This window comes from Bubalus bubalis, chromosome 4 (genome assembly GCF_019923935.1).
Source record: "Bubalus bubalis isolate 160015118507 breed Murrah chromosome 4, NDDB_SH_1, whole genome shotgun sequence".
NCBI classification, from domain to species: Eukaryota; Metazoa; Chordata; class Mammalia; order Artiodactyla; family Bovidae; genus Bubalus; species Bubalus bubalis.
Genome location: NC_059160.1, coordinates 7,578,763 through 7,606,078, shown reverse-complemented (window position 1 = coordinate 7,606,078; position 27,316 = coordinate 7,578,763). Strand labels below are relative to the sequence as shown.

At 55.6% G+C, this 27,316-nt stretch overlaps 2 protein-coding genes across 4 annotated transcripts; one reads left to right on the top strand and one right to left on the bottom strand.

Annotated features, from left to right (window-relative positions):
* On the top strand, window positions 1-18,374 carry L3MBTL2 (L3MBTL histone methyl-lysine binding protein 2). 2 transcript variants are annotated; one of them, XM_006068889.4, is made up of 17 exons: window positions 1-134; window positions 1,937-2,177; window positions 3,725-3,858; window positions 6,908-7,031; window positions 7,872-7,951; window positions 9,241-9,358; window positions 9,749-9,883; window positions 10,148-10,236; window positions 11,439-11,670; window positions 12,186-12,262; window positions 12,433-12,537; window positions 13,358-13,505; window positions 13,875-13,957; window positions 14,262-14,496; window positions 15,005-15,070; window positions 15,915-16,031; window positions 16,442-18,374. In XM_006068889.4, the coding sequence occupies exons 1-17, from the start codon at window positions 111-113 to the stop codon at window positions 16,552-16,554; spliced, it is 2,121 nt and encodes a 706-aa protein (XP_006068951.3). In that variant the 5' UTR covers window positions 1-110; the 3' UTR covers window positions 16,555-18,374. The 2 variants fall into 2 exon arrangements, with proteins under 2 accessions (XP_006068951.3, XP_025138583.3); XM_025282798.3 differs by lacking the exons at window positions 15,915-16,031; window positions 16,442-18,374 and adding an exon at window positions 14,709-14,763 and having other exon boundaries at window positions 15,005-15,071.
* Window positions 15,886-27,316, bottom strand: CHADL (chondroadherin like). 2 transcript variants are annotated; one of them, XM_025282796.3, is made up of 6 exons: window positions 27,045-27,314; window positions 25,375-25,543; window positions 23,144-24,844; window positions 22,428-22,594; window positions 21,590-21,788; window positions 15,886-16,098 (listed from the first exon to the last, which is right to left on the bottom strand). In XM_025282796.3, exons 1-6 carry the CDS (start codon window positions 27,050-27,052, stop codon window positions 16,072-16,074), a joined length of 2,271 nt encoding a protein of 756 aa, XP_025138581.2. In that variant the 5' UTR covers window positions 27,053-27,314; the 3' UTR covers window positions 15,886-16,071. The 2 variants fall into 2 exon arrangements, with proteins under 2 accessions (XP_025138581.2, XP_006068952.2); XM_006068890.4 differs by lacking the exon at window positions 15,886-16,098 and adding an exon at window positions 21,057-21,114 and having other exon boundaries at window positions 27,045-27,316.

Here is a 27,316-nt window from a genome sequence, read left to right as displayed (position 1 = left end):
TGATTGGCCCTCGGCCCTGAGAGGCGGCCAATGAGTGCACTCCGGGAGAGCAGCGAGGCCAATATGGCTTCCTGCACCTGGTGACGGTTGAAGAAACTGTGTTAGGTCTCATGGAGAAACCACGGGGAGTCGAGGTGAGAGGGAGAGGACTTCTCGTGACTGGGAAAGGGAACCCCGAGAGCCTCGCTCGGTGGGCCTTTGAGCGACGCCTGGAGGGTGGAGGATGGAAGAATGGATAAACAGGTAGTTAGGCTGAGCAAGGCCAGAGGCGATTGGCGTCGCCTTTTGCTCTCGTTCTCCTGGGTCCGAGTGAGGTTGAGTGAGGAACAGCTTCACTGCCCTGGGGGAAGAGGAACTGGGTTCAGGATATGAGAGCTCCTGAATCTTCCTTCTCCCCCTTGTCTCATGGTGGCGTCTTTAGGGTCTGTGAGGCCTGTCACATCCTGGTGGGAAGTAAAGGAAGATTAAAGTTTAATAAACACTCCGCATCTGGAGCGTTCCCATGCGTTATCTCCCACAATTACAAGCCCTGTGTTATTGTCTGTTTTTTTTATGGATCATGCAGCTGATGCTTGGAGAGGGTAGTGCTTCTCCCCAGGAGGGTCAGCCAGCTGTAAAGTGAAGGAGATGGGCGCTAAGTCTGTCAAGTTCCAAAACTCTCCCTGTTTTGCTTTTTCCATTCTTCCCACCACCTGTAACCCATACATCCTTTCATCATTTGGTTTCTGGTCACCTTATATTTGAATTTCCTTTCTGGCACATTTGCATGTGTAGTATAAATATAAAGTGGAATCACTCAAAAAGTCTATGAGAGTAAAGAAGAATCATCATCAGTGTAGAGTGTGAATGATAACTCCCAGTTTTAGAGCTGTCACTGACTCCTGGGAACAGAACTAGGCTTTACATAGTGCCTGGGTGCCCATAGCAGCCCTCTAAAGAAGGCTCGTTACAGCCATTGTACTAATGGAGAAACCAAGAGCCCTAAGTAGGAGAGCCTGGATTCCAACTCCGGCATATCTGATTTGAGAGCCTGTGCTTTTAACCAGTAATGATCACCAGCATTTATTGAGCACTTGCTGTGTGCAAGTCACTATTCTGAGTGCCTTTCCCATATTAACCCCCAAAGCCTATGAAATAGGTGGTATTGTCCTCATTTACAGATGGGGAAACCGAGGCACTGAGATTAAACTGCTGCCGGTCATATACTAGGGACGGTTTTGGAGTCTTGGCTTAGAGCCCAAACGCTTCACACCTTTTCTGCTACATGCCACGTAGATTCATATACAATACCTCATTTTACATTGCACATCTTTTGAACCAAATATTTTTTTGTTTTATAGATGAGAAAATTGAGACCCAGACAGGTTAAACATCTTGCCCAAGGACCCACAGCTAGTTAGGATCAAGGCTGAGTCCAAAGCTATGGTATTTCCCACAGTGCTAGTATGTCATTTCCTCAAATCCTCTTTAAGGCAGTCTGGGCCCCAAATTAACTTTCATCTGACTTAAATTGTTTTTGAGTTGAAATTACTTTGGTGTACACGTGCTGAAGGGGGAAGAATGAGTTTCTAAAATACATCTTTTCCAAATGTCTTCACGAGGCACCATGCTTAGTATATTTTCACATCACTGTGTTCTGTGTGAATTGTGGTAAAATGTCGTCACTTGTAAATCCGCAGAGGACCCTGGTGAATTCCTAATACATGTTTCTGTCTGGCTAAGGTATTCTTTCGACTTGCAGTTGAGAAACGTATAAACAAGAGTAATGATCCTGGTGTTTACGAAAGGGGTGTTTGATTGTACCTGCCACTCGGCCCAGAAGCGTTGACATGACTAAGAACTGGAAAGGGAGTTGCTAGCAGACTTGCAGTTTCCCTTGTCTTACAGTAAGCCAACCATGATTGCTTCTGCCTGCTTTGTGTCATCCTTTTCCTAGGAGACTCCGTCTTCAGAACCGATGGAGGAGGAAGAGGAAGACGATGACCTGGAGCTCTTCGGCGGCTATGACAGTTTCCGGAGTTACAACAGCAGCGCGGGCAGTGAGAGCAGCTCCTATCTTGAGGAGTCAAGTGAAGCAGAACATGAGGATCGGGAAGCGGGGGAGCTGCCCACCTCCCCGCTGCATCTGCTCAGCCCTGGGACGCCCCGGTCCTTGGACGGCAGTGGTTCTGAGCCAGGTGCCTTCAAAGTGTCCCCCGAAGATAGGGAGGTTGTAGAGGCTATGGATGCAGAGGCAGATGTAGGCCAGGTGGGCAGAGCTGTCCGGGTGTAAAGGGCTCTTTGATCTGATGTCTAAGGACCTGAGAGAGACAGAGGCACCTCAAGTATCCCCAAGGGTCATTTCAGTCTGATTTCAAGTCATGATTTCATTCTTTTCTCACAATTAATATTCATTCAGCACATACTAGATGCTGGTCATTAACATGGTGGTGCTTTTGCGTTTGTGTAAATATTAATAGTTGGTGGATTTCTAAGCCTGGGTCTTGAGAATATATGACACCTAATGTGATCTGGTTACTCTCTGGGAAGGGACAAGAAATAGCTCGTGAGTTGGAAGTGAGAGGGAAGGAAATACAGAATTAAGTGACCTCCAGGTAAGAGGATGAGGGCAGATAAGAATCCCCGTGAATCATCTAGAAGCCAGTTGGCTTCAGAGGTGTGATGCTTGCATAGCTGCTGGACCTGTGTGTCAGGGCCTCCAGTGTGGGGACTGCCTGTGCAGAGAGGCAGGTTAGATGGTCTGTGATGACACTCCTGTTTCCTGGTCCCTTTACTCTTTAGAAGAGGAGCATCTAATACTCTTTGCCTCTCCATTCATCTTGTCTTCTCTTCCTCTCTCCCCTTTTATTTTTATTTATTAAATTATTTATGTGTCTGTTGGTTGCGCTGGGTCTTCATTGCTGCACGCGGGCTTTCTCTAGTTGTAGCAAATGGGTGTACTTCGTTGTGGTATATGGGCTTCTTGTGGTGGCTTCTCTTATTACGAACCACAGGCTGTAGGTGCACGGGCTTCAGCAGTTGCAGCACATGGGCTCAGTAGTTGTGGGGCAGGGGCTTAGCTGCATTGTGGCACATGTAATCTTCCCAGGCCAAGGATCAAATCTGCCTCTCCTGCACTGGCAGGCAGATTCTTAGCCACTGTACCACCAGGGAAGTCCTGTCTCCCCTTTCTTTTATTTTTCTCCCTTCTATCTTCTTCCAGTCATTATCTTAGAATCTTAGAACTAGAATGAACTATTAGAGACCATCTAGTCTGGGGGTGCACTCACCTGGCCACACATAAGGATCATCTGGGGAACTTCTCATAACCACTGATGTCTGTGTCCCAGCACAGATCAGGTCATTCTAATCAGGGCATTTTTAAATGCTTTCCAGGTGATTCTAATGTGATATCAGGGATGAAACATTGATCTAGTTCAGCCTCTTTAGAGATGAGAAGAAAACAGGCCCACAGAAATTAAATGATATGGGTACATTTTTGTCTTCTCATTTTCCTCTTTGCAAACTTTCCCCAGTTGTCCGCAGGGATTCTCCTTAGCCCCATTGCTGACACAGAGCCAAGGGATGGCACACAGCTTCAGGGGTACACACCCAAACCACTTCCTCCTATTCCAGTTCTGTCAGCCTTAGGGGGTTAATGCAGTGCCCCAGGTTTGAAGGGCCCATCATTTTGTTTGAATTGGGGTGATGATCAAGGGAGTCACGTGCTAAATTCTCTTCCCAGCTGTCTGTGAGATGTGTGGGATCGTGGGTACCAGGGAAGCCTTCTTCTCCAAGACCAAGAGATTCTGCAGTGTCTCCTGTTCCAGGAGCTACTCCTCCAACTCCAAGAAAGCCAGTATCTTGGCAAGATTGCAGGTGAGAGGCAGTGACTTGGAAGACCCTTCCTGGGGCCCTGGGTACTGAGTCAGGAACCACTACCTGTGCTGCCGAGGGGCCCAGAGGGCTTGGGCAGGACGTTGCTTGTGGCTTTCTGAGGTTATAAATGGCCCGGTATTTCTTATGCACCCATTTCTGGAGCTCAATAAGTTGCAGATTAATGGAGCTAACCTTCACCCCCAGCCCTTAACCCTCAGGGTCTGATGTGTTCTCAGAAAGTTCTCTTTTTGGCTGTGCTGCATGGCGTGCTGGAATGTCAGCTCCAGGGATGGAACCCATGCTCCCTGCAGTGGAAGCGCAGAGTCCAAACCACTGGGCCTCCAGGGAACCGCTGCCCTCAATAAGTTGTAAACAAGAACTCTGGGGGGAGTCTGACACCCATGCCTTCCTGTTGCACTTTTACAAATGCTCTGAAAGGAAGCTGGGAAATGGGCCACAAGCTTCTCCGGCCATGGGGGGTTTGAGAAGATGGTGCCTTGACTCTGACTCCATTCCACAGGCAGCTGCCTCGAGTCTTACCAACCTCTAGTTGATATTAGCAACTAGTCTTACCAGCCTTTACTATTGACATTTGTAGAACTCTGAGAAGGGGGAGGATTCTTGGAGATGTGTTATCTCACCCACATACTAATTGACAAGTGTGCTGAGGTCCGGAGAGGAAGAATGACTTACCCGTGGGCTCTATAGGAAGACAGAGCTGAGACTGGAGCCTCATCTCAGGAGCCTGGCCTTGTGTCTTCACTACACCGGTTTGCAAACTTGATTACACATAGGGGTCACCTGGCAAGTTTCAAAAATCTTCTGAAGATTCTGGTTTAATTGGGAGGGAGCACAGCCTAGACATAGGAGGCTTTAATGAGCACCCCAGGTGATTGTCTTGTGAAGCCTGATGTTTATTGTGGGTCTCAGCCCAGCTCTTCTAGTTAAAGCCTCGTGCATGTTCTCTCTCACTCATGAGACAGCTACTGTTGTCTCCCTCACTTTGCAGCTTTTAGTCAAGGCATAAGAAAGTCCTTCCTAGGGAGCTGATAATAACATTGTTATTAACTACAGTCTGGGGATACTTGAGAAGGGCTTGGCACCCTCAGTCTAACCAGTGATTCCTAAAAAATGAATTTTTTTAATGAATTTTTAAAGATTACTATTTAAAAGCCTCAAAAATTTTTACTAACTTACTCAGAGGTACACAAATAAAATTGAAGAGCCAGGATTTGGCGCCAGATCTGTGTGGAACTTCAGTTCAATTCAGTCGCTCAGTCGTGTCTGACTCTTTGCGACCCCATGGACTACAGCACACCAGGCCTCTCTGTCCATCACTAACTCCTGGAGTTTACTCAAACTAATGTCCATTGAGTTGGTGATGCCATCCAACTATCTCATCTTTTGTCGTCCCCTTCTCCTCCCACCTTCAATCTTTCCCAGCATCAGGGTCTTTTCAAATGAGTCAGTTCTTCGCATCAGGTGGCCAAAGTATTGGAGTTTCAGCTTCAGCATCAGTCCTTCCAATGAACATTCAGGACTGATTTCCTTTAGGATGGACTGGTTGGATCTCCTTGAAGTTCAAGGAACTCTCAAGAATCTTCTCCAGCACAATTCAAAAGCATCAGTTCTTCAGCGCTCAGCTTTTTTTATAGTCCAACTCTCACATTCTTACATGACTACTGGAAAAATCATAGCCTTGACTAGACGGACCTTTGTTGGCAAAGAGACATGTCTCTGCTTTTTAATATGCTGTCTAGGTTGGTCATAACTTTTCTTCCAAGGAGTGTCTTTTTATTTCATGGCTGCAGTCATCATCTGCAGTGATTTTGGAACTGAAACCCACATTTTTTTATTTTAAATTTTGGCTGTGCCACTTGGCTTGCAGGATCTCAGTTCCCCGACCAGGGATTGAACCCTGTCCATGGCAGTGAAAGTGCCAGATCCTAACCACTAGACAATCAGGGAACTCCCTAAACCCACATTTCTAGTTCACTGATCTCTCTTTTTTTTTTTTTTTTTAACTTTTTACTTTGTATTACAGTAGCTTCCTTTGCAGCTCAGTGGTAAAGAATCTGCCTGCCAATGCAAGAGAGGTGGGTTTTATCCCTGGGTCAGGAAGATCCCCTGGAGAAGGGAATGGCAACCCACTCCAGTATTCTTGCCTGGGAAATCCCATGGACAGAGGAGCCTAATGGGCTACAGTCCATGAGGTTGCAAATGAGTCGGACACAACTGAGTGACTAAACAACATAGCCGATTAACGATGCTATGATAGTTTCAGGTGAACAGCAAAGGGATGCAGCCATATATATGCGTCTATCCATTCTCCCCCAGTCATTGATCTCTAATAAATTCTCTGGGCCTCTCTGATCAGTGCTTAAGCTACAAATTATCAACCAGGTTTTCCTTCTAGCTTAGATGGTAAAGAATCTGCCTCTGATGCAGGAGACCTGGGCTCGATCCCTGGGTCTGGAAAATCCCCTGGAGAGGAAATGGCAACCCACTCCAGTATACTTGCCTGGAGAAAAATCCCATGGACAGAGGAGCCTGGCGGGCTACAGTCCGTGGGTCGCAAAGAGTCGGAAACGACTAAGCGACTAACACACACACAGTTCAGTGGCCTTTCACTCTGGGGTAGGACCCCTTTGAGCACCTCATAAACTCTGTTCAGTTCATGAGCCTTCTGAAGCTCCCTCTCTGCCATAAACCTATAGGAGCACCAGGGGAAGGAGAAGGCTGAGAGCTTTGGCCACCAGCAAGAAGTTCCTGGCAGTAGTAGGGCTTAAAAGATGGAAAATATATCCCTCCCTGCCCTCTGGCTCTGCCGACCCCCGCCCCAGCAGGTGAACAATGGCTAACTGCCTAAGGAGTTCCGCACAATCTGTGACCCTCACCCTTGCAACTCCCCACTGAGCTAAGCATTATAATTGTTATCATCTTGATTTACAAGTGAAGAAACTGGAGTCCCAAAGAGATTACCAGGGCAGTCCAAATCCTGAGCCATGTTATCAGCCTTTAGGCTACAGACAGGCTCTCCTCCTTCCAGGGAAAACCACCTACCAAGAAGGCCAAAGTCCTGCACAAAGCTGCCTGGTCTGCCAAAATTGGAGCCTTCCTCCACTCCCAGGGGACCGGACAGCTCGCCGATGGGACCCCAACCGGGCAGGACGGTAAGTCAGTGGGGACAGGTGCTCAGGAAGCCAGTGGAGTGTGGTGCCAGGACTCGGCAGGTGAGGGGGGGGCGCTCCCTAGGAGCCAGGATTGGAGAAGGGGGCCAGCTAGAAAGGGCCAGCCCAGGCTTGCTTTAGATGTCATCTTCCTCACCTGGGAGTAACTGTGAGATGGCCCAGGAGATCCCTCAATCACTCTTCTCTTGAGCACTTAAAAGCCAAAAGTTAGCTTCCTTTGTTTAGCATTGCCTGTAGCCCTCTGGCTTTTGTTTCCCTGGGGCAGTGGAGACCTAGATCTGGTGTGAAGAAGGGTGATGGGATCAGGAACTTCTCTCTCTTTCTGAGCATGAGTAGCTGTTTCTAAGTAAATGTAGACTGGAAGCTATGCACTAGGTGGTCTGACACAGCTCCCAGATCAGGGCAGGAGGGGCTGTGGTGTGTGTGCCTCCCACCCATCTAGATTGGCTGTGGCCAATGAGAGGTTGGGGGCGGTCTGAGGAATTTAAGCCTGAGGGTCTTTGAATTTCCTGGGGGAGAAAGATCAGACATTTCCCTCTGAGAGTTTCCTCGACTGAGAGTCTGGCAGCCTCTGGATGAGGTCCTCCCCGTCCCATCCCGATGGCCACTGCTGAGGCAGGTATGGGGTGGGCCCAGGCTGCACGGCGGGAAGGGGCCTGTGCTCCCGCTCCCCAGGCCTGGGTTCCTGCGGTGGCCACTGCTGGGGCAGGTATGGGCAGGCCCTGGCTGCTCCCAGTCCTCACGGCCGCCCGGGTTCCTGGAGTGGCTGCTGCGAGAGCTCCCCGCTTCGACCCCTCAACTCTGGTCCTCTTGGCTCTGCAGCGCTGGTCTTGGGTTTCGACTGGGGGAAGTTCCTGAAGGATCACAGTTACAAGGCTGCTCCTGTCAGCTGCTTTAAGCATGTGAGTGCCCTGGGCACAGGGGAGGGAGGGCAGGGGCCCGGGCGCTGCCGCCGGCTCACCCACCTGCCTCACTGCTTCGGCACCGGGAGGGAACAGTCTGAAGTCTGGGTGCTCGAAGCCTGGCTTTGCCACTCGCGCCAATTCATCGGTTCTGTCCACTTGTTCTTCAGCAAGTCCTCCCACAGACCCTCTCCGAGGGCTTCGAGCACGCCCCTCGGAGGTCGCCCCCTAGGCTTATTCACATAATGGCACTTTGTGCTCTGCTATCTAGAGCCAACTGTGAGAATCCCTTTCTCTTTTCCCCCATCTTGAGTGCTTTCCTGTTGACAGCTTGGTGCTTATGAACTGCCCCCGGCCCATTGGCTCCCGGGAGGCAGATATGGGTGCCTCCTGTCAGTGCCTAAGTTGTATCTGACTCCTTGAGACCCCGTCGACTATAGCCTGCCAGGCTCCTCCATCCATGGAGTTTTCCTGGCAAGAACACTAGAGTGGGTTGTCATCTCCTCCTCCAGGAGATCTTCCCAACTCAGGGGTTGAACCCTGCATTGGCAGGCAGATTCTTTACCACTGAGCCACCGGGGAAGCCCCGCTGTCACTGAGAAGCGGCCAAGGTTGAGACCTGGAGGGCTGGGCTTGGAGTGCAGGCCTGAGCAGTGGTCCCCCACAGGTGCAGAGAGAAGCCGAGGGGGCTCTCTTCGTCTTTCAAGCCAATTTCCTAAACCCCAGGAAATCTGGAGAAGGCTTGTTTATTTTGGCTGCATTGGGTCTTTGCTGCGGAGCACAGGGGCTTCTCGTTACAGCACAAGGGCTTAGTTGCCCCTTGGCTTGTGGGTGCTTAGTCCCTGACCAGGGATTGAGCTCACGTCCCCTGCACTGGCAGGCAGATTCTTACCCACTGTACCACGAGAGAAATCCAACCACCCAGTATGGCGATTGAAGGAGCACTGTTTGTGTCTCAGAAGCGCCTGTTACGTAGTGAGTGGGAAGCCGCTAGGTGTCCGCTGGCACAGGTGTGATGTGCCAGAGGGTAACAACTAGGAGCCAGGCCTGTGAGATTAGCAGAGCTGTCTGACACCCCGACTCCCGTCCCGACTGGGCTCTTCACAGAGGCGGGCGCATCCGTTCATCGCTTCCTCCCTGGTCCTGGGCCTGGCCTTCCACACACAGTGAGGGGAAACACCGAGGGGCAAAGGAGAGGATACAGTGTTTTGTGAGGCCCTGCGGCCAGCCGCTCTCCCCTGCCCACCCAGTGGCTCACTGTCCCCTTGAACCCTCTCACCCCCACGCAGGTCCCACTCTATGACCAGTGGGAGGATGTGATGAAGGGAATGAAGGTGGAGGTACTCAACAGCGACGCCGTGCTCCCCAGCCGGGTGTACTGGATTGCCTCGGTCATCCAGGCGGCAGGTGGGTGCTCCTCCCGCCAAGGTGGGGTCGGGGGCTGAAGGCGACATCTCCAGATGGACAGGTAGTGTCGGAACAGACATCAGCTTCATAAGACAAAAAATCCCGCCCACTGGAGTTTCGTTCTCCCTCCTTGCTATGCTTTCATGCTACCTACCTTAGAGGGGACCACAGAGCTTGGTGAGTTTGGAAACTCCCATTTTGAAGTTCATTCTGGGATTGATCAGGCCATAGAAAATTACTCCCCCTGCTGTGCCATACTGCTTTCCAGGTACATGGCAGGGGTTTGTTTTCGCTCTGGCTGTTGTAGAAGGGATTCTTGGAGTAGACAGCCTGGTTTAGGCTGGAGAAGCGAGAAGGCCTAAGAGTTCATCTCCACTTCCTCCTGCTCAGGGTACCGGGTGCTGCTCCGATATGAAGGCTTTGAAAATGATGCCAGCCATGACTTCTGGTGCAACCTGGGGACTGTGGATGTCCACCCCATCGGCTGGTGTGCCATCAACAGCAAGATCCTGGTGCCCCCGCGGAGTGAGTTGATGAGAGTGCTCCCCGTCCTGGTTCCTGTGGGCCCCCTGGGAGAAGTCAGACCAGCCCAGAGCCCTCCTGTCTCCTCGCTCCCGCTCCTCCCTCATCCAGAGGCCCCAGGGCAGATCGAGGTTGGGGAGTCCAGGACTGCCGGCCTGAGAAGGCAGAAATATGTTATTCAGGCCCTCTGCTGCCCTCTGGGGCAGACTGGCACCCGTCAGCAGAGTGGTGGCAGTCTGTATTCAGGATTCTGCTCTGTCTCCCCAGCCATCCATGCCAAGTTCACCGACTGGAAGGGCTACCTCATGAAACGCCTGGTGGGCTCCAGGACACTTCCTGTGGACTTCCATATCAAGGTCTGGCAGAGCACCCTGGGGTCTCCTGACTGGTCCGCTCCGGCCCTTTTCCCCTTCTGTTGGTCCTTGGTGCTGCTCACTGGAGTCTTTTTTCTAAGACCCCCTTGGGTTAGCCATCAGAGCAGCTCCAGATTCCCTAAGTATGGGTGGTGGGCGTCATCTACCATTAGCTTCCTCCCTTCTCTGATCCAGCCTCATCGGTCATGTTGCTTTGTCTGCTGGTGTGCTCTTCCAGATCCTTCCCTTTGCTCACAGCATTTTCAGGAGTGTTCATTCATCTGGGCTTCCCAGGTAGCGCTAGTGGTAAAGAACGTGCCTGCATTGTAGGAGATCTCCATGCATTCAATAGATTTGATTAAGTGCTTGTTGTATACAAGGCATGGCCATCTGGCACTCTCCCCCTCCTGGTGGGATTTGGAATTGCACTGCTCTGTCCCACCACCACTAAGAAACTGGAATGGCTCTCCCTGAGTCCACAGTGCCCCGGTGCTGGAAAAGCTACAGAACTTCCGTAAACATCCTCTATCCCAGGCAGGACAGCACGAGAATCTCAGCAGACAGAACCACCTGTCTCTTCACCCAGGCCCCACCACCGGGGCTCTAGAGCAGCTGTGGGATCTTGGTCACTATCCTTGGTTGTGTCCAAGAGGCAGGCATTACTGCTGAGGTGCTAGGAGAGCCGTTCAGAGCTGCAGCCCAGCGGGGCCAGGGCTGAAATTAGAGATATCGAGGCAAAGGGTGCTCAGTTCTTTATAAACACCAAGCTGGTTGAGTGAGTGCTGTTGGCAGGGGCCGGAAGGTAGAGAGCACTGGGAGGGACTCATGATCAGAGTGCAGATCCCTGAAAGAGCACAGAGCTGGACCCCAGGACGAGATTTGTGGCTCATCTCTGGCACTAATGACCCTGTGTGACTCCAGGTTAGTCACATGACCTCCCTGGGGCACCTGTTTGCTTAATCTGAAAAGCAGTCTAAGATTCCCATCACAATGAGTTGCTGGCATTTTGGTGCACACATTGTAAATATTCTATCATCCCAGGGACTTGGGAGCCAGGGTGGAACCTGGCAGGCAGGAGGGGCCCCTCTGCCCGTTTCCTCCCGCTCCCCACCCCGTCCCATCCTCTGGTTACTCCCAAGGGACAGGACAGGACAGTGGGAGGGAGGGATCGACCCCAGCAGGCCTGTGTTCTGATGTCATTGCAGATGGTGGAGAGCATGAAGTACCCCTTTCGGCAGGGCATGCGGCTGGAGGTGGTGGACAAGTCCCAGGTGTCCCGGACCCGCATGGCCGTGGTGGACACAGTCATCGGGGGTCGCCTGCGGCTCCTCTATGAGGATGGGGACAGCGATGACGACTTCTGGTGCCACATGTGGAGTCCCCTGATCCACCCTGTGGGCTGGTCCAGGCGAGTCGGCCATGGCATCAAGCTGTCAGGTTAGCCGAGTCCCTGGCCAGCCTGGGTCAGGGGGGCACATCTCTGCACCCCACAACTACTCTGAGTAATGGGGGCAGTCATCTTTACCTGAGGATGGCAGGACTTGACCAGGTGTCCCAAGGGGTTGAGTGACTTGACCAAGGATACTCAGCCTGAAGTGTGTTGTGTGTGTTAGTTGCTCAGTCATGTCCAGCTCTTTGTGACCCCATGGACTGTAGACCGCCAGGCTCCTCTGTCTGTGGAATTTTCCAAGCAAGAATACTGGAGTGGGTTGCCATTTCCTTCTCCAGCCTGAAATGGTAAAAGTTAATTCGCAACTAGAGGTTCCAGGCCACATCCTCTCCTTGCGACGTAGGAAGAGTCTGGGTCCTCAGGGCTGAATAGTTGCGACAGCTGCTCCGTGCGGGTGGGAGGTTGCTGAGCAGCCCCACATTCTGGGGGAGGCGTGGAGATGGTCATGTTAGAAGCTTCAACTTCCTTCTCTCCCTTCCTCCCTCCACTATCTCCCTAAAAGAGAGGCGCAGTGACATGGCCCACCACCCCACCTTCCGGAAGATCTACTGTGATGCTGTTCCTTACCTGTTCAAGAAGGTGAGGCCCAGCCCTGGACACTGCCCCTTGGCTGCAGGTCCACTCCAGACCTGAAGCCCTGGATCTCCCTTCCCTCCCTGTTTCCTTGCCAGGCCGATGGCAGCTGAGGCCTCTTCCCCACCCCTCCCCGGGTCAGCCCAGAGATTGCCCAACTGCCCCATTCCTTTAAGGTTCGAGCTGTCTACACAGAAGGTGGCTGGTTTGAGGAGGGGATGAAACTGGAGGCGATCGACCCCCTGAATCTGGGCAACATCTGCGTGGCGACCATCTGCAAGGTGAGCCTGGGTGCCCTCCGGCCTCCAGCGGCCTTTCCTATGGGCAGGGCGGTGGCAGAGCGCCCCCTACTGGTTGCTCCCGAGTGGCCTGGTTTTCAGGCACATAGACTGAGCTCCTGGCTGGGAATCTGCTTTCTCGTTGGGGGTCGGAGGCTTGCCAACCCTGTGGGCTGGCCCAGGCGTGTCAGCCATGGCATCAAACTGGCAGGTTAGCCGAGTCCCTGGCCAGCCACCCGTGAGTGCTACGGAACACCTGGCCTGAGCCTGGTCCTGGGGCAAGTGTAGGCCTTCCCGCCACTGCCTGCTGTCTCCTTTGGGGGCTGGCATCGCCACGCCTCAGCCGGGCTGGTGTTGCTGCAGACCTCTGTTACTGCTGCAGCCTGAGGAGCCAGCCACCACCCCTCGGCCCTCCTGGGGACACGCTGATTTGTCCATCTAGCCAACCTCCAGGCTCTGCCCCCGTGTTCACCCCTGAGAACACAGTGACAAAAGGACAGACACCGTCCCCGCTGGCACAGCATGTGGTGTCCACTGAGGGAGTCGGGAAGATGCCCTGGGAGAGGAAATGGCAACCCACGGCAGTATTCTTGCCTGGAGAATGCCATGGACAGAGGAGCTTGGCGGGCTGCAGTCCATGGGGTTGCAGAGTCTGACACGACTGACCACACATGAGGAAGCTAGATGATTTTACCGTTATGGGTTACATGAGTGCTGAGTGCTCTGAAAAGCAGCTCCATCCTCTCCCTGTCCTGTCACCTCACCCTGGAATGGGGGTGCAGTTTAGAACACCAGGTTCTGTTTCCTTCTCCGCCACCACTAGGTCCTCCTGGACGGTTACCTGATGATCTGTGTAGACGGGGGACCCTCCACAGATGGCTCCGACTGGTTCTGTTACCACGCCTCCTCCCACGCCATCTTCCCAGCCAACTTCTGCCAGAAGAATGACATTGAGCTCACACCCCCGAAAGGTAAGACTGGCATACAGTTGGAGGGAGCAGGGTTGAGGCCTCAGGCCAAGCCAGACCCCAGAGTAGAAGTCTGAGCGGACCGGAGAGGTGGCAGCACTGCCCGCGGCCACCACTAGCCCTTCGTCTGGGCTGGCTTGGCCCCAGGGCCCCATGTGGCTTGGTGAGCAGAACTCCCACCTGTCCCTTTGGGCAGTGAGCACCTGTACTACAGGACCATGGTCCTAGAGCAGGTACCAGCCTGGGCAGGAAGGAAGGAGGTTGCTGGAGAGACTTTGGGCTGAGTCCTGATGGAGCTGCAGAAGCCCCTTCGGCGCTGTCTGGGACTCCCTGTCACCTCCCTCCCTCCCTCATCTCCGCCTTCCACTCCAGGGTACGAGGCTCACACTTTCAGCTGGGAGGCCTACTTGGAGAAGACCAAGGCAAAGGCAGCTCCATCGAGACTCTTCAACATGGTGAGTAGACCAGCCCTGCCCGCTATCACCCAAGGTGGTGGTTCCAACCCCTTCTCCTCTCGAGTCCCTGCTGCTAAGATCAGCTGTTTCGGGGACAAGTCCAAACTCTGATGGATGCGGATGCATGCTGAACAGTCAGCCAGTCCCTTTCCCAGAGGGGCTGGTGCCTGGGATCACAGTGCAGAGGGGTTCCTGGTCTGAGGACCCTGCCCCCACAGGCAGGCTCAGACCCACTCCCATACCCAGGGCTGCCCCGCCAGGGTGGGGACCTAGCTGATTTGTTCGGCCTTTATCCCCATCCCAGGACTGCCCCAACCACGGCTTCAAGGTGGGCATGAAGCTGGAGGCCGTGGACCTGATGGAGCCCCGGCTCATCTGTGTGGCCACTGTGAGGCGGGTGGTGCACCGACTCCTCAGCATCCACTTCGATGGCTGGGACAGCGAGTACGACCAGTGGGTGGACTGCGAGTCCCCAGACATCTACCCTGTCGGCTGGTGTGAGCTCACCGGCTACCAGCTCCAGCCACCTGTGGCCACAGGTCTGGGCTCTCCTGGCCCTGAGGGGCTCTTGACTTTCCTTTTTATTTTCCTTCCTGCCAACCACCCTCCACCCCACCCCCCGTGCCGCATGCCCACCTTTGGCCCTCTGGCATGAGATCGAGCATCTCCTGGACCACTTCTAGGGAGAGAGTGGCCCTGGTCTCCCCTCCTGCTCCTGACTTCTCTGTCTCCCTCTCCCTCTGGCCTGCAGAGCTCCTTCCTTGACCTTGCCCACTCTGTCATATGCTCGTGCCCTTGTGCACCAGGTAAATCCCCCAGGCCCCTCTGAGCACCCTGGTGATGCGGGTGGGAAGAAGGGACAGCTGTCATCCAGTCCCTCCCCGCAGCCCCCTCCCCGTTCTCACGGCCCAGCTCTGGCTTTCCTTCAGGGGCGTCCCCTGTGTAAGGGAGGCCCATGAGGGGTGGGCAGGGGTCTCGGGACGTGCCTGCAGTCTATGTCCTCTCAGAACTCTCTTCTTACCTCATGTCCATGTCTTTCAACAACAGAGCCCACCACACCTCTGAAAGCCAAAGAGGCCACAAAGAAGAAAAAGAAACAGTTTGGGAAGAAACGTAAGTGATGCTCTAAAGCTGCCCGGCTGGGGTGGGACCTGGGATCACCTGAGCCTGTGTCCCTGGGCCGGGGATCACTACCCAGATCAGTCACACTCTTCATATTCCCACCTCTCCTTTGCCCCTTGCCCCATGCACCCATCCATCACCCTGTGTCTTAGGGACTCAGAGCACACTTAGGGAGTCTTCTGGTCTCTGGCAGTGGTCAGGATGCTGAGGAAAAGACACAAGAGACTATATATGGGTTGGAGCAGGGGTCGGGGGTGGCCTGGTCTCTGAGCCCTTGTGCAGCTGTGGTGTATGAAAGTAAAAGATGTAAGAGCCAACAGACGGAAGGCATTCTCTCATGATCCCCAGGGGGAGGGAGCAAGGGTAACCACCGAGCTTGGGAACCTCTCACAGGCCGGCCCAACCTCAGCAGGCCCCAGGCTGAGCTGCAGTGAGCTGGGCTCCCCGACGTGGTCTCCGCAGAAGAGAGGATGTCCCGAAAGGGAGCAGAGAGGAAACAGATGCGGTCCCTGGGCAGGGTTAAGATCCTGTGAGAGTGTGGCGTGGGTCGAGTGGCATGACCCTGTGCCGTTCCGAATCAGGGCTAGGAAAGGCACGGTGTAGAAGTGAAGAAAGTGAGGAGCAGAAATAGGAAGCTTAACTGCCATGGCGGGGTGGGGGCACTAACCTCTTACTGGGGAGAAGCTCTGCGCCTCGGACACACAGCCCTGAGGGCTGAGGTCAGAGCTGGGCCTCCGTCCTCCCCGGCTGGCACCTACCCCTCTGCTGGGCTGCCTGACCGCTGTTTCATGTGGATACAGCCCTTGCCTGGGTTGAATTCTGTTTTTATTCCAAGGAAAAAGAATACCACCGGCCAAGACGCGGCCCCTCAGACAGGGGTCCAAGAAGGCACTGCTGGAGGAGGACCTGCAGGCGGCGGAGAAGGCCCCGTCGGAGCCCGCTCCTGATGAGAGTAAGCCTCCGGGGTGGGGGGCCGGCGGGTGGCTCCCTGCTCAAAGGCCGGTCGTCTCCTTTCCAACCTGGCACAGAAGAGCAGAGTCAGGCTTAAAGGGCATTTTCTGGGCACTGAGAAACCTCTCTCAGACCACAGGGCCTGGAGGGCTTCCCAGACACCACCCCCCCAGCTCTGAATGGAGCCAAGCACCAGCCTGGCCCTCTCCACCCCCAGCCCCAGCCCTTAGCAGGGTGGGCTGCCTGCCAGGCTGGTGGGACAGGGCCCTAGGCCTTGGCTGCTGTTGCCTCACAGAGGGGAAGGGGCTCTCCCCACCACACTCGAGGGCCCCTGTCTGTAGGAAGCCCGGTTCCTTGCATCCTGAGCTCCATGCTCGCTCCTCCTTGCCCCGCACCTCTCTCCCTCTTCAGTCATCACCGTGCGTGTGAAGGAAGAGCACCTGGACGTGGCCACAGCCGACAAGGCTCTGAGTCCAGAGCTGCCGGTGCCCGTCGAGAACATCAAACAGGAGACGGACGACTGAGCCTTCCTCGCTGCCAGTCAGAAGCCAGCCTAGGGCGCCTCTCTTGCCACCACGCCAACCTGCTTTACTTTGGAGACTGAGCATTTTTGCATAAATTTTGCCTGGTACTGTGGGGGCCGGGGACCCAAGGAGCAGCCAGGGTCTCCTCTAGCCTCTGGCCTCCTCTCCAGCAAGGCCATGTGACAGGGGCTGCCTGCGAGCAGCTCCCTCTCCAGCTCGAGTTCCTGAAGCTCTTCCACACTAGTCACCTCCACTCCCCCAACACTGCTCCATTGCCAGGGTGGGGGCTACACACGGGAGACAAGCTGGCTAGTGGTTAGGCCCGAGCAGGTCTCGAGGTGGGGGACAGACGGTCACCTGATGGACGTGAGTGGTGTGAGGAGTACAGCCTCTGTCCCAGACTCCATGTGGAACAACCCCTCCTGCCTCGGTTGGGGCTCTGCTCCTCCTGGCACCCCCAGGAGGTTGGGGAGCCCTGTGCTGGTGCCCAGCTCTGGCAGGCAGCTGAGCAGCAGTGACCAGCATGTAGGTCCCGGTGACTTGTGAGGTGGCCTTGATCTGTTTTCCCTTGGCATGAGTACTGACTCCATTTCCAAGAGGAGCAGAGATAAGGTCTGCTCTCTGGGAAAGGGAGCTTTCCAGGGCCTCAGGTGGGGGAGACCACACCAGTCCCTGTGCCATGGGAAGGGGGGGTGGGTGTGGGTGTATGCACATGCGTGTGCACAAGCATGCAAGTATTCCCGAGAGAGAAGGTGCCACCAGTGTTGAACTTAACCCACTCTGGAGCCCAGCTGGATGGGACCTGTCCTCCTCTTTCTCCCCTTCTGTTAACCAAGAACAGGTCTGGCCTTGCCAGAAAGTCTTAGGGCCTCGACATGGGGGATGGTTTGCCCTGCTGGCTGACGTGGCCCTGAAGGAGGTCCTGGAGGCAGGGATGTACTTCTTGGTCCTTTTCCTCACCGTGCATGTCCTTAACTCCATAATATATTTTGATTCCGCTGCTCCTCTGAAAGTACATTCTAGAATTTCACCTAGTGTCTGCCCACATTTCAGCTGCTTCTGCTCCGCAGTTAAGTCTCCTTTGAAGCTGTCTTCTCCCTCTGACTCACCCTCTTCAGGAGACCTGGGACCTAAGTGGTAACAGGCTGCTGTCCTCAGCCCCTCTCTTTCCTTCCACGTGTTTGAGTAGAGACAGCACGGCTGAGTATGTCCCTGTGTTCCCCTGTAATAGCTGCCACGGTCCATGCTTGCCTGATGGGGTGCTGACCTTGGGTGTGTTGAGGACCCTGCTGTTGGGTGTCATCCCAGAGATGGGCAACCAGCCCAAAGGGAGCCAATTTCAGTTCAGAGAGAACCAGATCATTTGTCCTTTCCTAAAGGCACTGTGCAGGCTCACGTGGAATAGAAACGACGCTCTTGCAGCCTGAACGCCCCTGAATGTGACAGGGGCTGTGCATCCCCTCACCCAACCTCACATTGACGGGTGGGTCATTGGAGGAAGGTGGCCGACAGTGGCTTGCAGTTCCACAGCCTGCTCACATCGCCTGCCTTTGTTGAGGGTGACTTGCCCAGCTGAGAAGAATCATTGTCCCCTATGCTCTTGCCCTTAAAGGATCAAGTTCTGCCTGAAGAGCTTCTGGGGTGATGGGACTTGTTTGGCTTTCAGTTTTGCTTCTTCCTAAGTGAAGAAGTTGATGCCCACAACTTGATGCTTGGGTGCAGCAGGCAGGGCTAGAGGACAAGTTTAGCTGCCGTTCCAGCCCCAGATGGGCTTCCCACACTTAAATCCTATGAGACGATTAAATCCCTTTCTTGCTGCAGTCAGTCTGTCAGTGTTCCTTCTGAGACACCACCCCACCAGGTCGGTTACAGAGACGGGGAGAGTTCACCCGTGAAGAGTGCAGAACAACACGTCTCCACAGCAATACGCTATGTTATTTGTCCCTGCCACTCCCCTCCCAGGACCCCGGGCTCCCCAAAGGCCCAGCCCGTGTCTTCATGTCCCTCGTTCCCGGCACACAGGTGCCCTCAGCGAGTATATGACCAAGTGTACATACATCCCTGGGACCTAGAGGTTAGTCGGTCACAGATGGAAGTGTTGACCTCCAGGACATTTTAGCTCAAGGCACAGAATGAACCTTGTCCCTCCATTGCCCTTGCCTTTGGATGAGACTTGTTGAAATTCCACAGCAGTGGCGGGGGTCGAGGGGGTGGGGAACACCTGAAGACTGGAAGACGTCCTGAGGAACAGAAGCCTCTCCACTCCTTGCCCCACTGCCTGACGGCCTGCAGCGAGCGGCTCCCTGGTGCAAACACTGGTGGAACCCCCTGCACCTTCCTTTACTGTCACCCCGTCGGACTCTTGGCTGCTCAAGGGACGGGGAAGCAAGAGATTCCACGTTTGTGACAGCCTCATGCCAGACACTAGTTTACAGGTGTTCACACTGCTTGCTTCATCTTTGATCTGTGAGGATGTGCTGACTTTATTTTACAAGTAAGAGAAAGAAGGATTGTTCAAGTTCAGTAACTTGGTGGCCTAAGTTGACGTGAAATGGCAACAGTGGGATTAAACTCCAGCTCGTCAGCCAGGTCACAACCAGGACTCGGTAGCTTCAATCTGGTGAGCACCCCAGCGCTGAACATTCTGCCGGGGATCAGGGCCTGTGTCCTTCAAGGCCTTTGTATTCCCGGGAGGAAGCAGCTACTTTCAATAGAAGTAGAAACAAATTCTAGGGCTTCCCTGATGACTTAGTGGTAAATAAAACGCCTGCCAGTGCAGGAGATGCCGGCTTGATCCCTGATCTGGGGACATGCCACATGCTGCAGGACAACTACTGAGCCTGTGCTCCAGAACCCAGGAGCGACAACTACTGAGCCCATGTGCAGCTGAAGCCTGAGAGTCACCACAGTGAGAAGCCTGCGCACCGCAATAAGGGCAGCCCCCACTTGCTGCAATTTCAGAAAAGCCCGTGCAGCCAAGAAGACCCAGCCCAGCCGAAATAAACCCCTGGTGTGATCACTCACCTAGAGCCAGACATCCTGGAATGCAAAGTCAAGTGGGCCTTAGGAAGCATCACCATGAACAAAGCTAGTGGAGGTGATGGAATTCCACTTGAGCTATTTCAAATCCTAAAAGATGATGCTGTGAAGATGCTGCACTCAGAGATATGCCACCAAATTTGGAAAACAACAGTGGCCACAGGACTGGAAAAGGTCAGTTTTCATTCCAGTCCCAAAGGCAATGCCAGAGAATGCTCAAACTACCGCACAATTGCACTCATCTCACACGCTAGTAAAGTAATGCTCAAAATTCTCCAAGCCAGGCTTCAATAGTATGTGAACGGTGAACTTCCAGATGTTCAAGCTGGTTTTAGAAAAGGCAGAGGAACCAGAGATCAAATTGCCAACATCCCCTGGATCACAGAAAAAGCAAGAGAGTTCCAGAAAAACAGCTGCTTTATTGACTACGCCAAAGCCTTTCTGTGTGGATCACAACAAACTGGAAAATTCTGAAAGAGACGGGAATATCAGACCACTTTACCTACCTTCTGAGAAATCTGTATGCAGGTCAAGAAGCAACAGTTAGAACTGGACATGGAACAACAGACTGGTTCCAAATAGGAAAAGGAGTATGTCAAGGCTGTATATTGTCACCCTGCTTATTTCACTTATATGCAGAGTACATCATGAGAAATGCGGGCTGGATGAAGCACAAGCTGGAATCAAGATTGCCGGGAGAAATATCAACCTCAGATATGCAGATGACACCACACTTACGACAGAAAGCAAAGAAGAACTAAAGAGCCTTTTGATGAAAGTGAAAGAGAAGAGTGAAAAAGTTGGCTTAAAGCTCAACATTCAGAAAACTAAGATCATGGCATCTGGTCCCATCACTTCATGGCAAATAAATGGGGAAACAATGGAAACAGTGACAGACTTTATTTTGGAAGGCTCTAAAATCACTGCAGATGGTGACTGCATCCATGAAATTAAAAGACGCTTGCTCCTTGGAAGAAAAGTTACGACCAACCACGACTGAAGCAACTTAGCAGCAGCAGACAGCATATTAAAAAGCAGAGAGTTGACTTTGCCAACAAAGGTTCATCTAGCCAAAGCTTTGGTTTTTCCAGTAGTCATGTATGGATGTGAGAGTTGGACTATAAAGAAAGCTGAGCGCCAAAGAATTGATGCTTTTGAACTGTGGTGTTGGAGAAGACTTGAGAGTCCCTTGGATAGTAAGGAGATCCAACCAGTCCATCCTAAAAGAAATCAATCTTGAATATTCATTGGAAGGACTGATGCTGAAGCTGAAACTCCAATACTTTGGCCACCTGATGTGAGGAACTGACTCATTTGAAAAGATCCTGATGCTGGGAAAGATTGAAGGCAGGAGGAGAAGGGGACAACAGAGGATGAGATGGCTGGATGGCATCACCGATTCAATGGACATGAGTTTGGGTAAATTGCTGGAGATGGACAGGGAGGCCTGGCATGCTGCAGTCCATGGGGTCGCAGAGTCGGACATGACTGAGAGACTGAACTGAATTATGATCCCAGTTACTTAAAAAAAAAAAAAAGAAAGAAAACTATATGTTTTGTCAAATGTAGTCAAGGGGGTGATGGAGTCTGATCTGTGGTGCCAACAACACACCTGTACCCTTGCTCTTCCCACCCCAGCAACAAGCAAGGCCCCTGAGATTGGGTGGGAAAAGGCTGAATGGACAGCAAGCCAGCAGTGACCGTCACTGTGGGATTCTTCTGGACACACACGGTCTCGGGAGGCTGCAGCTTAATCAGCCACTGCCCAGGGGACAAAACGGCGTGCAGTCATTTCCCCATAGGCCCCCTCTGAGCTTAGCGCAGAGCTGGAGAGGGTGGACATCACTCTCAGAAGCCACCAGAAGTAGATCTGGTCCCCGCCCAGATCTACAACCTTATGAAACTGGGACCAAGACAAGTCAGACCCCTACTACCATAAGGGCCTTGAAACCTGACCCACCCACCAAGGCCTCGCCGCCCCCACCCCTCGGCCGACCTTGTTCGCTCTCTGCCGTCTTCCCTTCATGGGGGTCCCCCGGGCACCAGGCCTGGGGGCTGGTGTCCGCTTGGCCTTCCTGGCAGCCTGGCCTGGGCAGGCTTCAAAGACAGCAGCTGCGGCCTTCACCCTCTGGCCACGGGCACTGGGAGGGGTGGCACAGGTGGCCCCCACGCGCAGGTTCAGCCCAGCCAGCCACCTGAGAAGAAAAGGGGTGGTGGAGAAGCCCCTGTGCCGAGCTTTCCTGAGGACAGCGAGGAGGTCCTCAGGGATTTGGGGATGGTGGGGCCTAGTGGGTGAGAGTGGACGCACCAGTTAAGTGATCCTGAGCAAGTCAAACCTCAATTCCCTTCCTGTAAAAGGGGGCCAGTAATAAACAGTGGTGGAGAACTGGTGAGCCAAACCGATCAAGACGAGCTACTGAATTTAACGTCATTTTACAGTCACCATCATGGCCTTTACAGACGACGAAACAGCACAGAGAGGCCACGTTCCTCAAAAGGAGACAATCACAGAGGCAGGTGTGAGCCCCGGTCACTGGGCTCCAGGGCCCTTGCTGCTTTCTTGGGCAATGATGTACAGCACACACACACACTGACTAGGTCCACTCGGCCAGGCAGATTTCACCCCCACTTTATGGATGAGGGAACAGAGGCTCAGGGAAACCCACCCCAAGCCCTGTGGGGTAGTTCCCCAGAGAGGGTAACTGGCCCTGGCAGGATCTTCCCCTGCCAAAGGTGCTCAGATGGCACCGACTTGGTGCCCCCAGAGAGACGGTGGGGGCTTGAGAGCAGCTGGCCGGGCCCCCTGCTGGGGGGCTTCAGGCGGAGGTGCTCACCTGTGAAGCGGGAGCAGCTGGCAGTCACAGTGGAAGGGGTTGCCGCTGAGGTCAACAAGCTCCAGCTCACCAAGACCGGGCAAGGCAGGCAGCGTCTGCAGCTGGTTCTTCTGCAGGTGTAGGCTCCGGAGCCGGGGCCCCAAGCCCGAGAAGGCCCCAGGAGAAATCTGCAGGAAGGCGCCAGGCCCTGGTGTGAGATCCTGCACGCCTGTCCCAGCCCCAGGCCTGGGGAGTGGCGAGGCCAAGGCAGGGGCAGGAAGGGCAGTGATGGTGGAAGACTCAGGCTGGTCCAAGGCCAAAGCACTGCCTTCTGCAAGTCACCCAGACCCCCCAGTTCATGGTTCTTACTGCTAGGCCCTATCCCCCCATATAATATATATTATTTATAAATATTTGATTATAAATATAAATATTTATAATTATTGTAATTATTTATATATATACCCCCCATATAATTGTAACAAAAGCCCTGCCCACAACGTGTGTAACAGCAGGTAATCCCACAGACCCTGGGGAGCTCCCGCCTCCAGGCCTCAGCAGCATCCTCCTTGCCTCCCTGTGGCACAGCATTCGGCCTGATCTGTGGCCTACACCTGAGCTCCTAGGGGCAGGCGCAGTGCCCGGCTCATCTCAGGGCCCCACGCCCAGCATGGGGCCCAGCGAGGCAGGGCAGCGGTGTGGGCTGCCTCCCCTCGCCCCTCTTCCCCTGCGCCCACCTGCTCCAGGCCACTGCTGTTCAGGAAGAGGTGCTGCAGCGAAGGGCCCACGGGCCGGAAGGCTCCATCTCGTAGGGCCCCGAGCGGGTTCCCCGAGAGCTGCAGCTCCAGGAGGGCCGGCAGCCCCTCCAGGGCTTCAGTGGGCACCTCGCCCAGCTGGTTCTTGTCCAGGTGCAACTTCTCCAGCTCCCGAGCGGGGCCCAGTGCCCCAGGGGACACTCGGGCGAGGCGGTTCCCACTCAGGTAGAGCCAGCGCAAGGCCCGCCCGCCTGCCAGGTCACCGGGTGCCAGGTGGTCCAGGGCATTGTCCTGCAGGTGCAGGGAGAAGAGGCTGGGCAGGGCGAGCAGGGCGGCCCCTGGCATCCGCACAAAGCGGTTCCGCTCCAGGTACAGGTAGCCCAGGCGGGGGGCCCCCTCGAGAGCGGCAGCGCTGAGGCCGGAGAGCCGGTTGTCCGACAGGTAGAGGTAGATGAGGCTGTGCAGCCCCGCCAGGGCGCCCGCCTCCAGCTCCGTGAGGCCGCAGTGCTGCAGGTGCAGCGACACGAGGCGGCCCAGACCCGGGAAGGCCGCTTGGGGCACCACGGGGAAGCGGTTCCGCCTGAGGTCCAGGAGCTGGGTGTCGTTGGGGAAGCCGCGGGGCACGGCCTGCAGGCCCCGGCCTTCACAGCTGCTGTGCCGCGATTCCGGGACACACACGCAGGTGCGCGGGCAGGGCCCGGCCGCCCCGGCCTCCTCCCCAGGGGCGCCGCCAGGGGCGCGGGGCCGCGCGGCCTTCAGCTCCTCGGCCTCCTCCTCCTCCTCCGCCCCGGGCCTGGGACAGCGCAGGTCCGAGGGCCGCAGGGCGTCCAGGGCCTCCCCGCGCAGGCGCCGCGGCCCCCAGCACGCGCCGTCTGAGCGCACGCGCGCCCGCGCCAGCCACTCCAGCAGTGGCCGGGCCCGGCAGCCGCACCACAGCGGATTTCCCTGCAGCCGCAGCCGGCGCAGCTGCCCCGGGCCCTGCAGCGGCGGCAGGGCGTCCAGCTGGTTCCCGCGGAGATCCAGGGTGTGCAAGCGAGGGCAGCGGGCGAAGGCCCGGGCATCTAGGGCCTGCAGGGCCCCGTGGTCCAGCCTCAGCTCCCGCAGGCCGGGGAGCGCCAGCCCATCCTCCTCGCCCGTGTAGGTGAAGGGGTTGTGGCCCAGCTCGAGGCGGGCCAGGCCGCGGGCCTGGGACAAGGCCGCCCCAGGCAGGGCCTGCAGCTCGTTGTGGTGCAGGCTGAGCCGGCGCAGGGCGGGCAGGCCGGCCAGGGCCTCGGGGGCCAGCACGCTGAGCGCGTTGTGCGACAGCTGCAGCCAGCGGGCGCGCACCAGCCCCTGGAAGGCCATGGCGGGCAGGTAGACCAGGGCGTTGTGGGCCAGGTTCAGCGTGGTCACCGCGCCCAGCGCCCCAAACGTCCCTGGCCGCAGCTCCTCCAGCAAGTTCCCCGCCAGCTCCAGCCGCTGCAGCGAGCCTAGCCCGTCCAGCGCCTCCTGGGGTAGCGCGCTCAGGCGGTTGGAGGCCAGGTTGAGGAGGAGCAGGCGGCCTAGGCCTCGGAAGGCACCCTCAGCCACCAGCTCCACCTGGCAGCGCCGCAGGTCCAGGTGTGTCAGGTGAGGCAGGTCCTGGAAGGCGGCCGGGGGGATCTCCTTCAGCATGTTGCCCTGGAGGTCCAGACGCTGGGTCAGCTGAGCAGGGAGAGGGAGGGGACGCTGAGGGGCACCCAGACCACAGCCTGTGCCCCTTGCTGATGCTGGCACCTGCTCTTCCCTCACCTGGAACAGTCTCCTCCCCCTCATTCTCTTCATCCTGCTCCCTGACACCTCCTCCAGGGTATCCACAGCCACCAGGGTATTACCCACTCTGGCACTTTCCACACTGAATTATCACTGACCCCTCTACTTTCACTCTCCAGCTCTTGACTCCGCAGGGCAGAGACCATACCTTATCCCAGGAGGTCCCCAGTTCACTGCCCTAGGGCCTGTAATTAACTCAGTATCTATTATAGGTCACATAACTGTTCCAATCACTTAGGATTTTAAATAGATCATCTCCCTGTTGTTGGCTGTTACCATTCCCATTTTACAGATGTGAAGACGGAGGCTCAGGGAGGAAAAGTGACTTGCCGGGGCCTCCCCCAGCCAGGTAGTGGCAGAACCTCCGGTGCCAGCCCAGGCTCCTCCCGCTGTCCTTCTCCACCCCACCTTGCCCTGCTGACCTCAGGGATGGCAGTTGGCACCTCGGTGAGGTTCTGGTGCCGGCAGGCGACATGCCTTCTGGGATTGTCACAGACGCAGGCCTGTGGACAGCGCTGGGCCACTGCGCACCGGTTTGGCCCTAGCGGCAGCAGCAGTGGAAGCAACAGCACCAGGGAGAGGCTCTGGGGCCTGGCAGAGAGAAGGGCCAACTGTTCACAGAACAAGAGACCCACACTGTCCGCTTCCCTGAGCCCTGCTTCTTGTCCCAGAGCCCATCGGACATCTTCCTCCTTTGGCGCTGGGGAAGCTTTTGTTACCCTGAGCCTCCAACCCCTCCACAGAGCTGGGATTCCCTGTTTTAACAGAGGAGACAGGATCAGAGGGACGACCTGGCGAGTCTCTGTGACTATCTGCCCATTGCCTTGGTGAGGCCTTGCCCAGTCAGTTCAGAGGAGTGAACAGGCAGTGCAGAGTCTCCTGGGTCCAGGGGAGGCCTGTCTTCCCGGGGTGAGGCTGGCGATGGAGAGTTAGCTGTTCCTCAGACTGATGTGGCATTGGCACCCTGGTGCCAGGGAGCATGACACCCACCTTGGGAAGACGGCCCAGCAGCTGGAGGGGCGGGCCCAGGCCTGGCCCAAGTGAGGCTAGACTTTGGGGGACCAGGTGTCATGGAATCCGAGAGCCTCAAGGAGCCTTGGTGGCTGGCCAGCGCCACTCTGACAGGCAGGCTGGTGGGAGCTCTGACTTCTCTCCTGTTTATTCCTCTGCTGTCCTCTCTCCATCTTAGCACCACCCAGCTGGCCTGGCCTGGGGGAAACTGAGGATATGGCCTTGGAGCTATGCTTTGGGCCAGGTCTGTCCACTTACCCATCTGTCCACCCACCATCCGTCCATTGCCCAGCAAGACCCCTTCACCTCCCAACTGCTACCTGCCTCTCCACAGGGCCCACCGTGCCACGGTGGCACTCCTTGCCCCCCCAGCCTTCCACTCACCGCTAACACCCAGAGGGAACCTTCCAAAATACAGCTGGGCCCTGACACCCCAGCTGAAAACCCTCCAGCATCTCCTCACTGCCTTTGCTGGGAGGTCCTGAGTCCTGATTCCCTGACAGGTACCCACCCGCTCTGAGCCTTCAGCGTACCGTAAGTACGCAGAGCAGCTCCCTCCTGTCTGCCTGCCACGCGAACCTCACCAGCTCTTCCCGTGTCTGTCCTTAGCTCTGAGCAGCCCTTCCTGACCCCTGGGCTGGCTTCTACCCTGAGCTGCCCCTGTTTCTGTTCACTGGCTTTTCACCATCTATTTTGCAGTCTCCTTGGAGTCCCAGGGTCCAGCCTGGCCTTGGGGCTGGTGGCATCCTCTAGTCTGTAGTGAGGTTGGGGCTCAGCGCAGGCTGGAGTGGGGTGGGGGCTGCGTGGTGACAGATCCCTGCAAGGTCAAGCATCCAGGAGGGCTGCCAAGCTCTCAGCCGGGCTCCTGGAGGACTAGCCCAGGGGAGCTCCCGGGAGCAACTGCACCCGCCATCTTCCTCAAAACCCTCTTTTGAGACCCTTGGAGAATCTCTGTCTGGGAAGATCCCAGAGCCCCTGTCCCCCCAGCCCTGAGAGGCCCAGAGAGGGACAGGGGCTTGCCTGCAGCCATGCAGCTTCTCAGACCCCCCCCCCCCAGCAACACTGAGGCCCCAAGACTCACCCCGCCATGCCGATCGCACGGCCAGTCTGGCCTGGAGGCGCAGCACAGGGAAAGGCTGGCGACGGTCCCCCGCCTGGATGCCGGGGGAGCCCCCCCCTCCCGGCCCACAGACCTGGCAAGCAGGGGCAGAGCTGAATGGGAGGCTTTGTGAGGTGAGGGAGAGACGGGCACCGCGGGAGCAGCGGCTGGAGTTACAGGGCCTCCTGCTCTGAATCTGGGCCTGGGCCTGAGACCCAAGTCCCTGGACCAGCCCAGCAAGGAGGGGCCTCGAG

What these genes read in the sequence shown, in the direction of transcription:
- L3MBTL2 (XM_006068889.4), top strand. Translation starts at nt 111, where the DNA reads ATGGAGAAACCACGGGGAGTCGAG. An exon ending in TTCCTTACCTGTTCAAGAAG is followed by an intron (nt 12,263 to 12,432) that starts GTGAGGCCCAGC and finishes CATTCCTTTAAG; the next exon opens with GTTCGAGCTGTCTACACAGA. An exon ending in GCGTGGCGACCATCTGCAAG is followed by an intron (nt 12,538 to 13,357) that starts GTGAGCCTGGGT and finishes CGCCACCACTAG; the next exon opens with GTCCTCCTGGACGGTTACCT.
- CHADL (XM_025282796.3), bottom strand. An exon ending in ACAGCAGTGGCCTGGAGCAG is followed by an intron (nt 22,595 to 23,143) that starts GTGGGCGCAGGG and finishes GCCTTCCTGCAG; the next exon opens with ATTTCTCCTGGGGCCTTCTC. An exon ending in GACGGCAGAGAGCGAACAAG is followed by an intron (nt 16,099 to 21,589) that starts GTCGGCCGAGGG and finishes CTTCTGTGCCAG; the next exon opens with GTTGGAAAGGAGACGACCGG.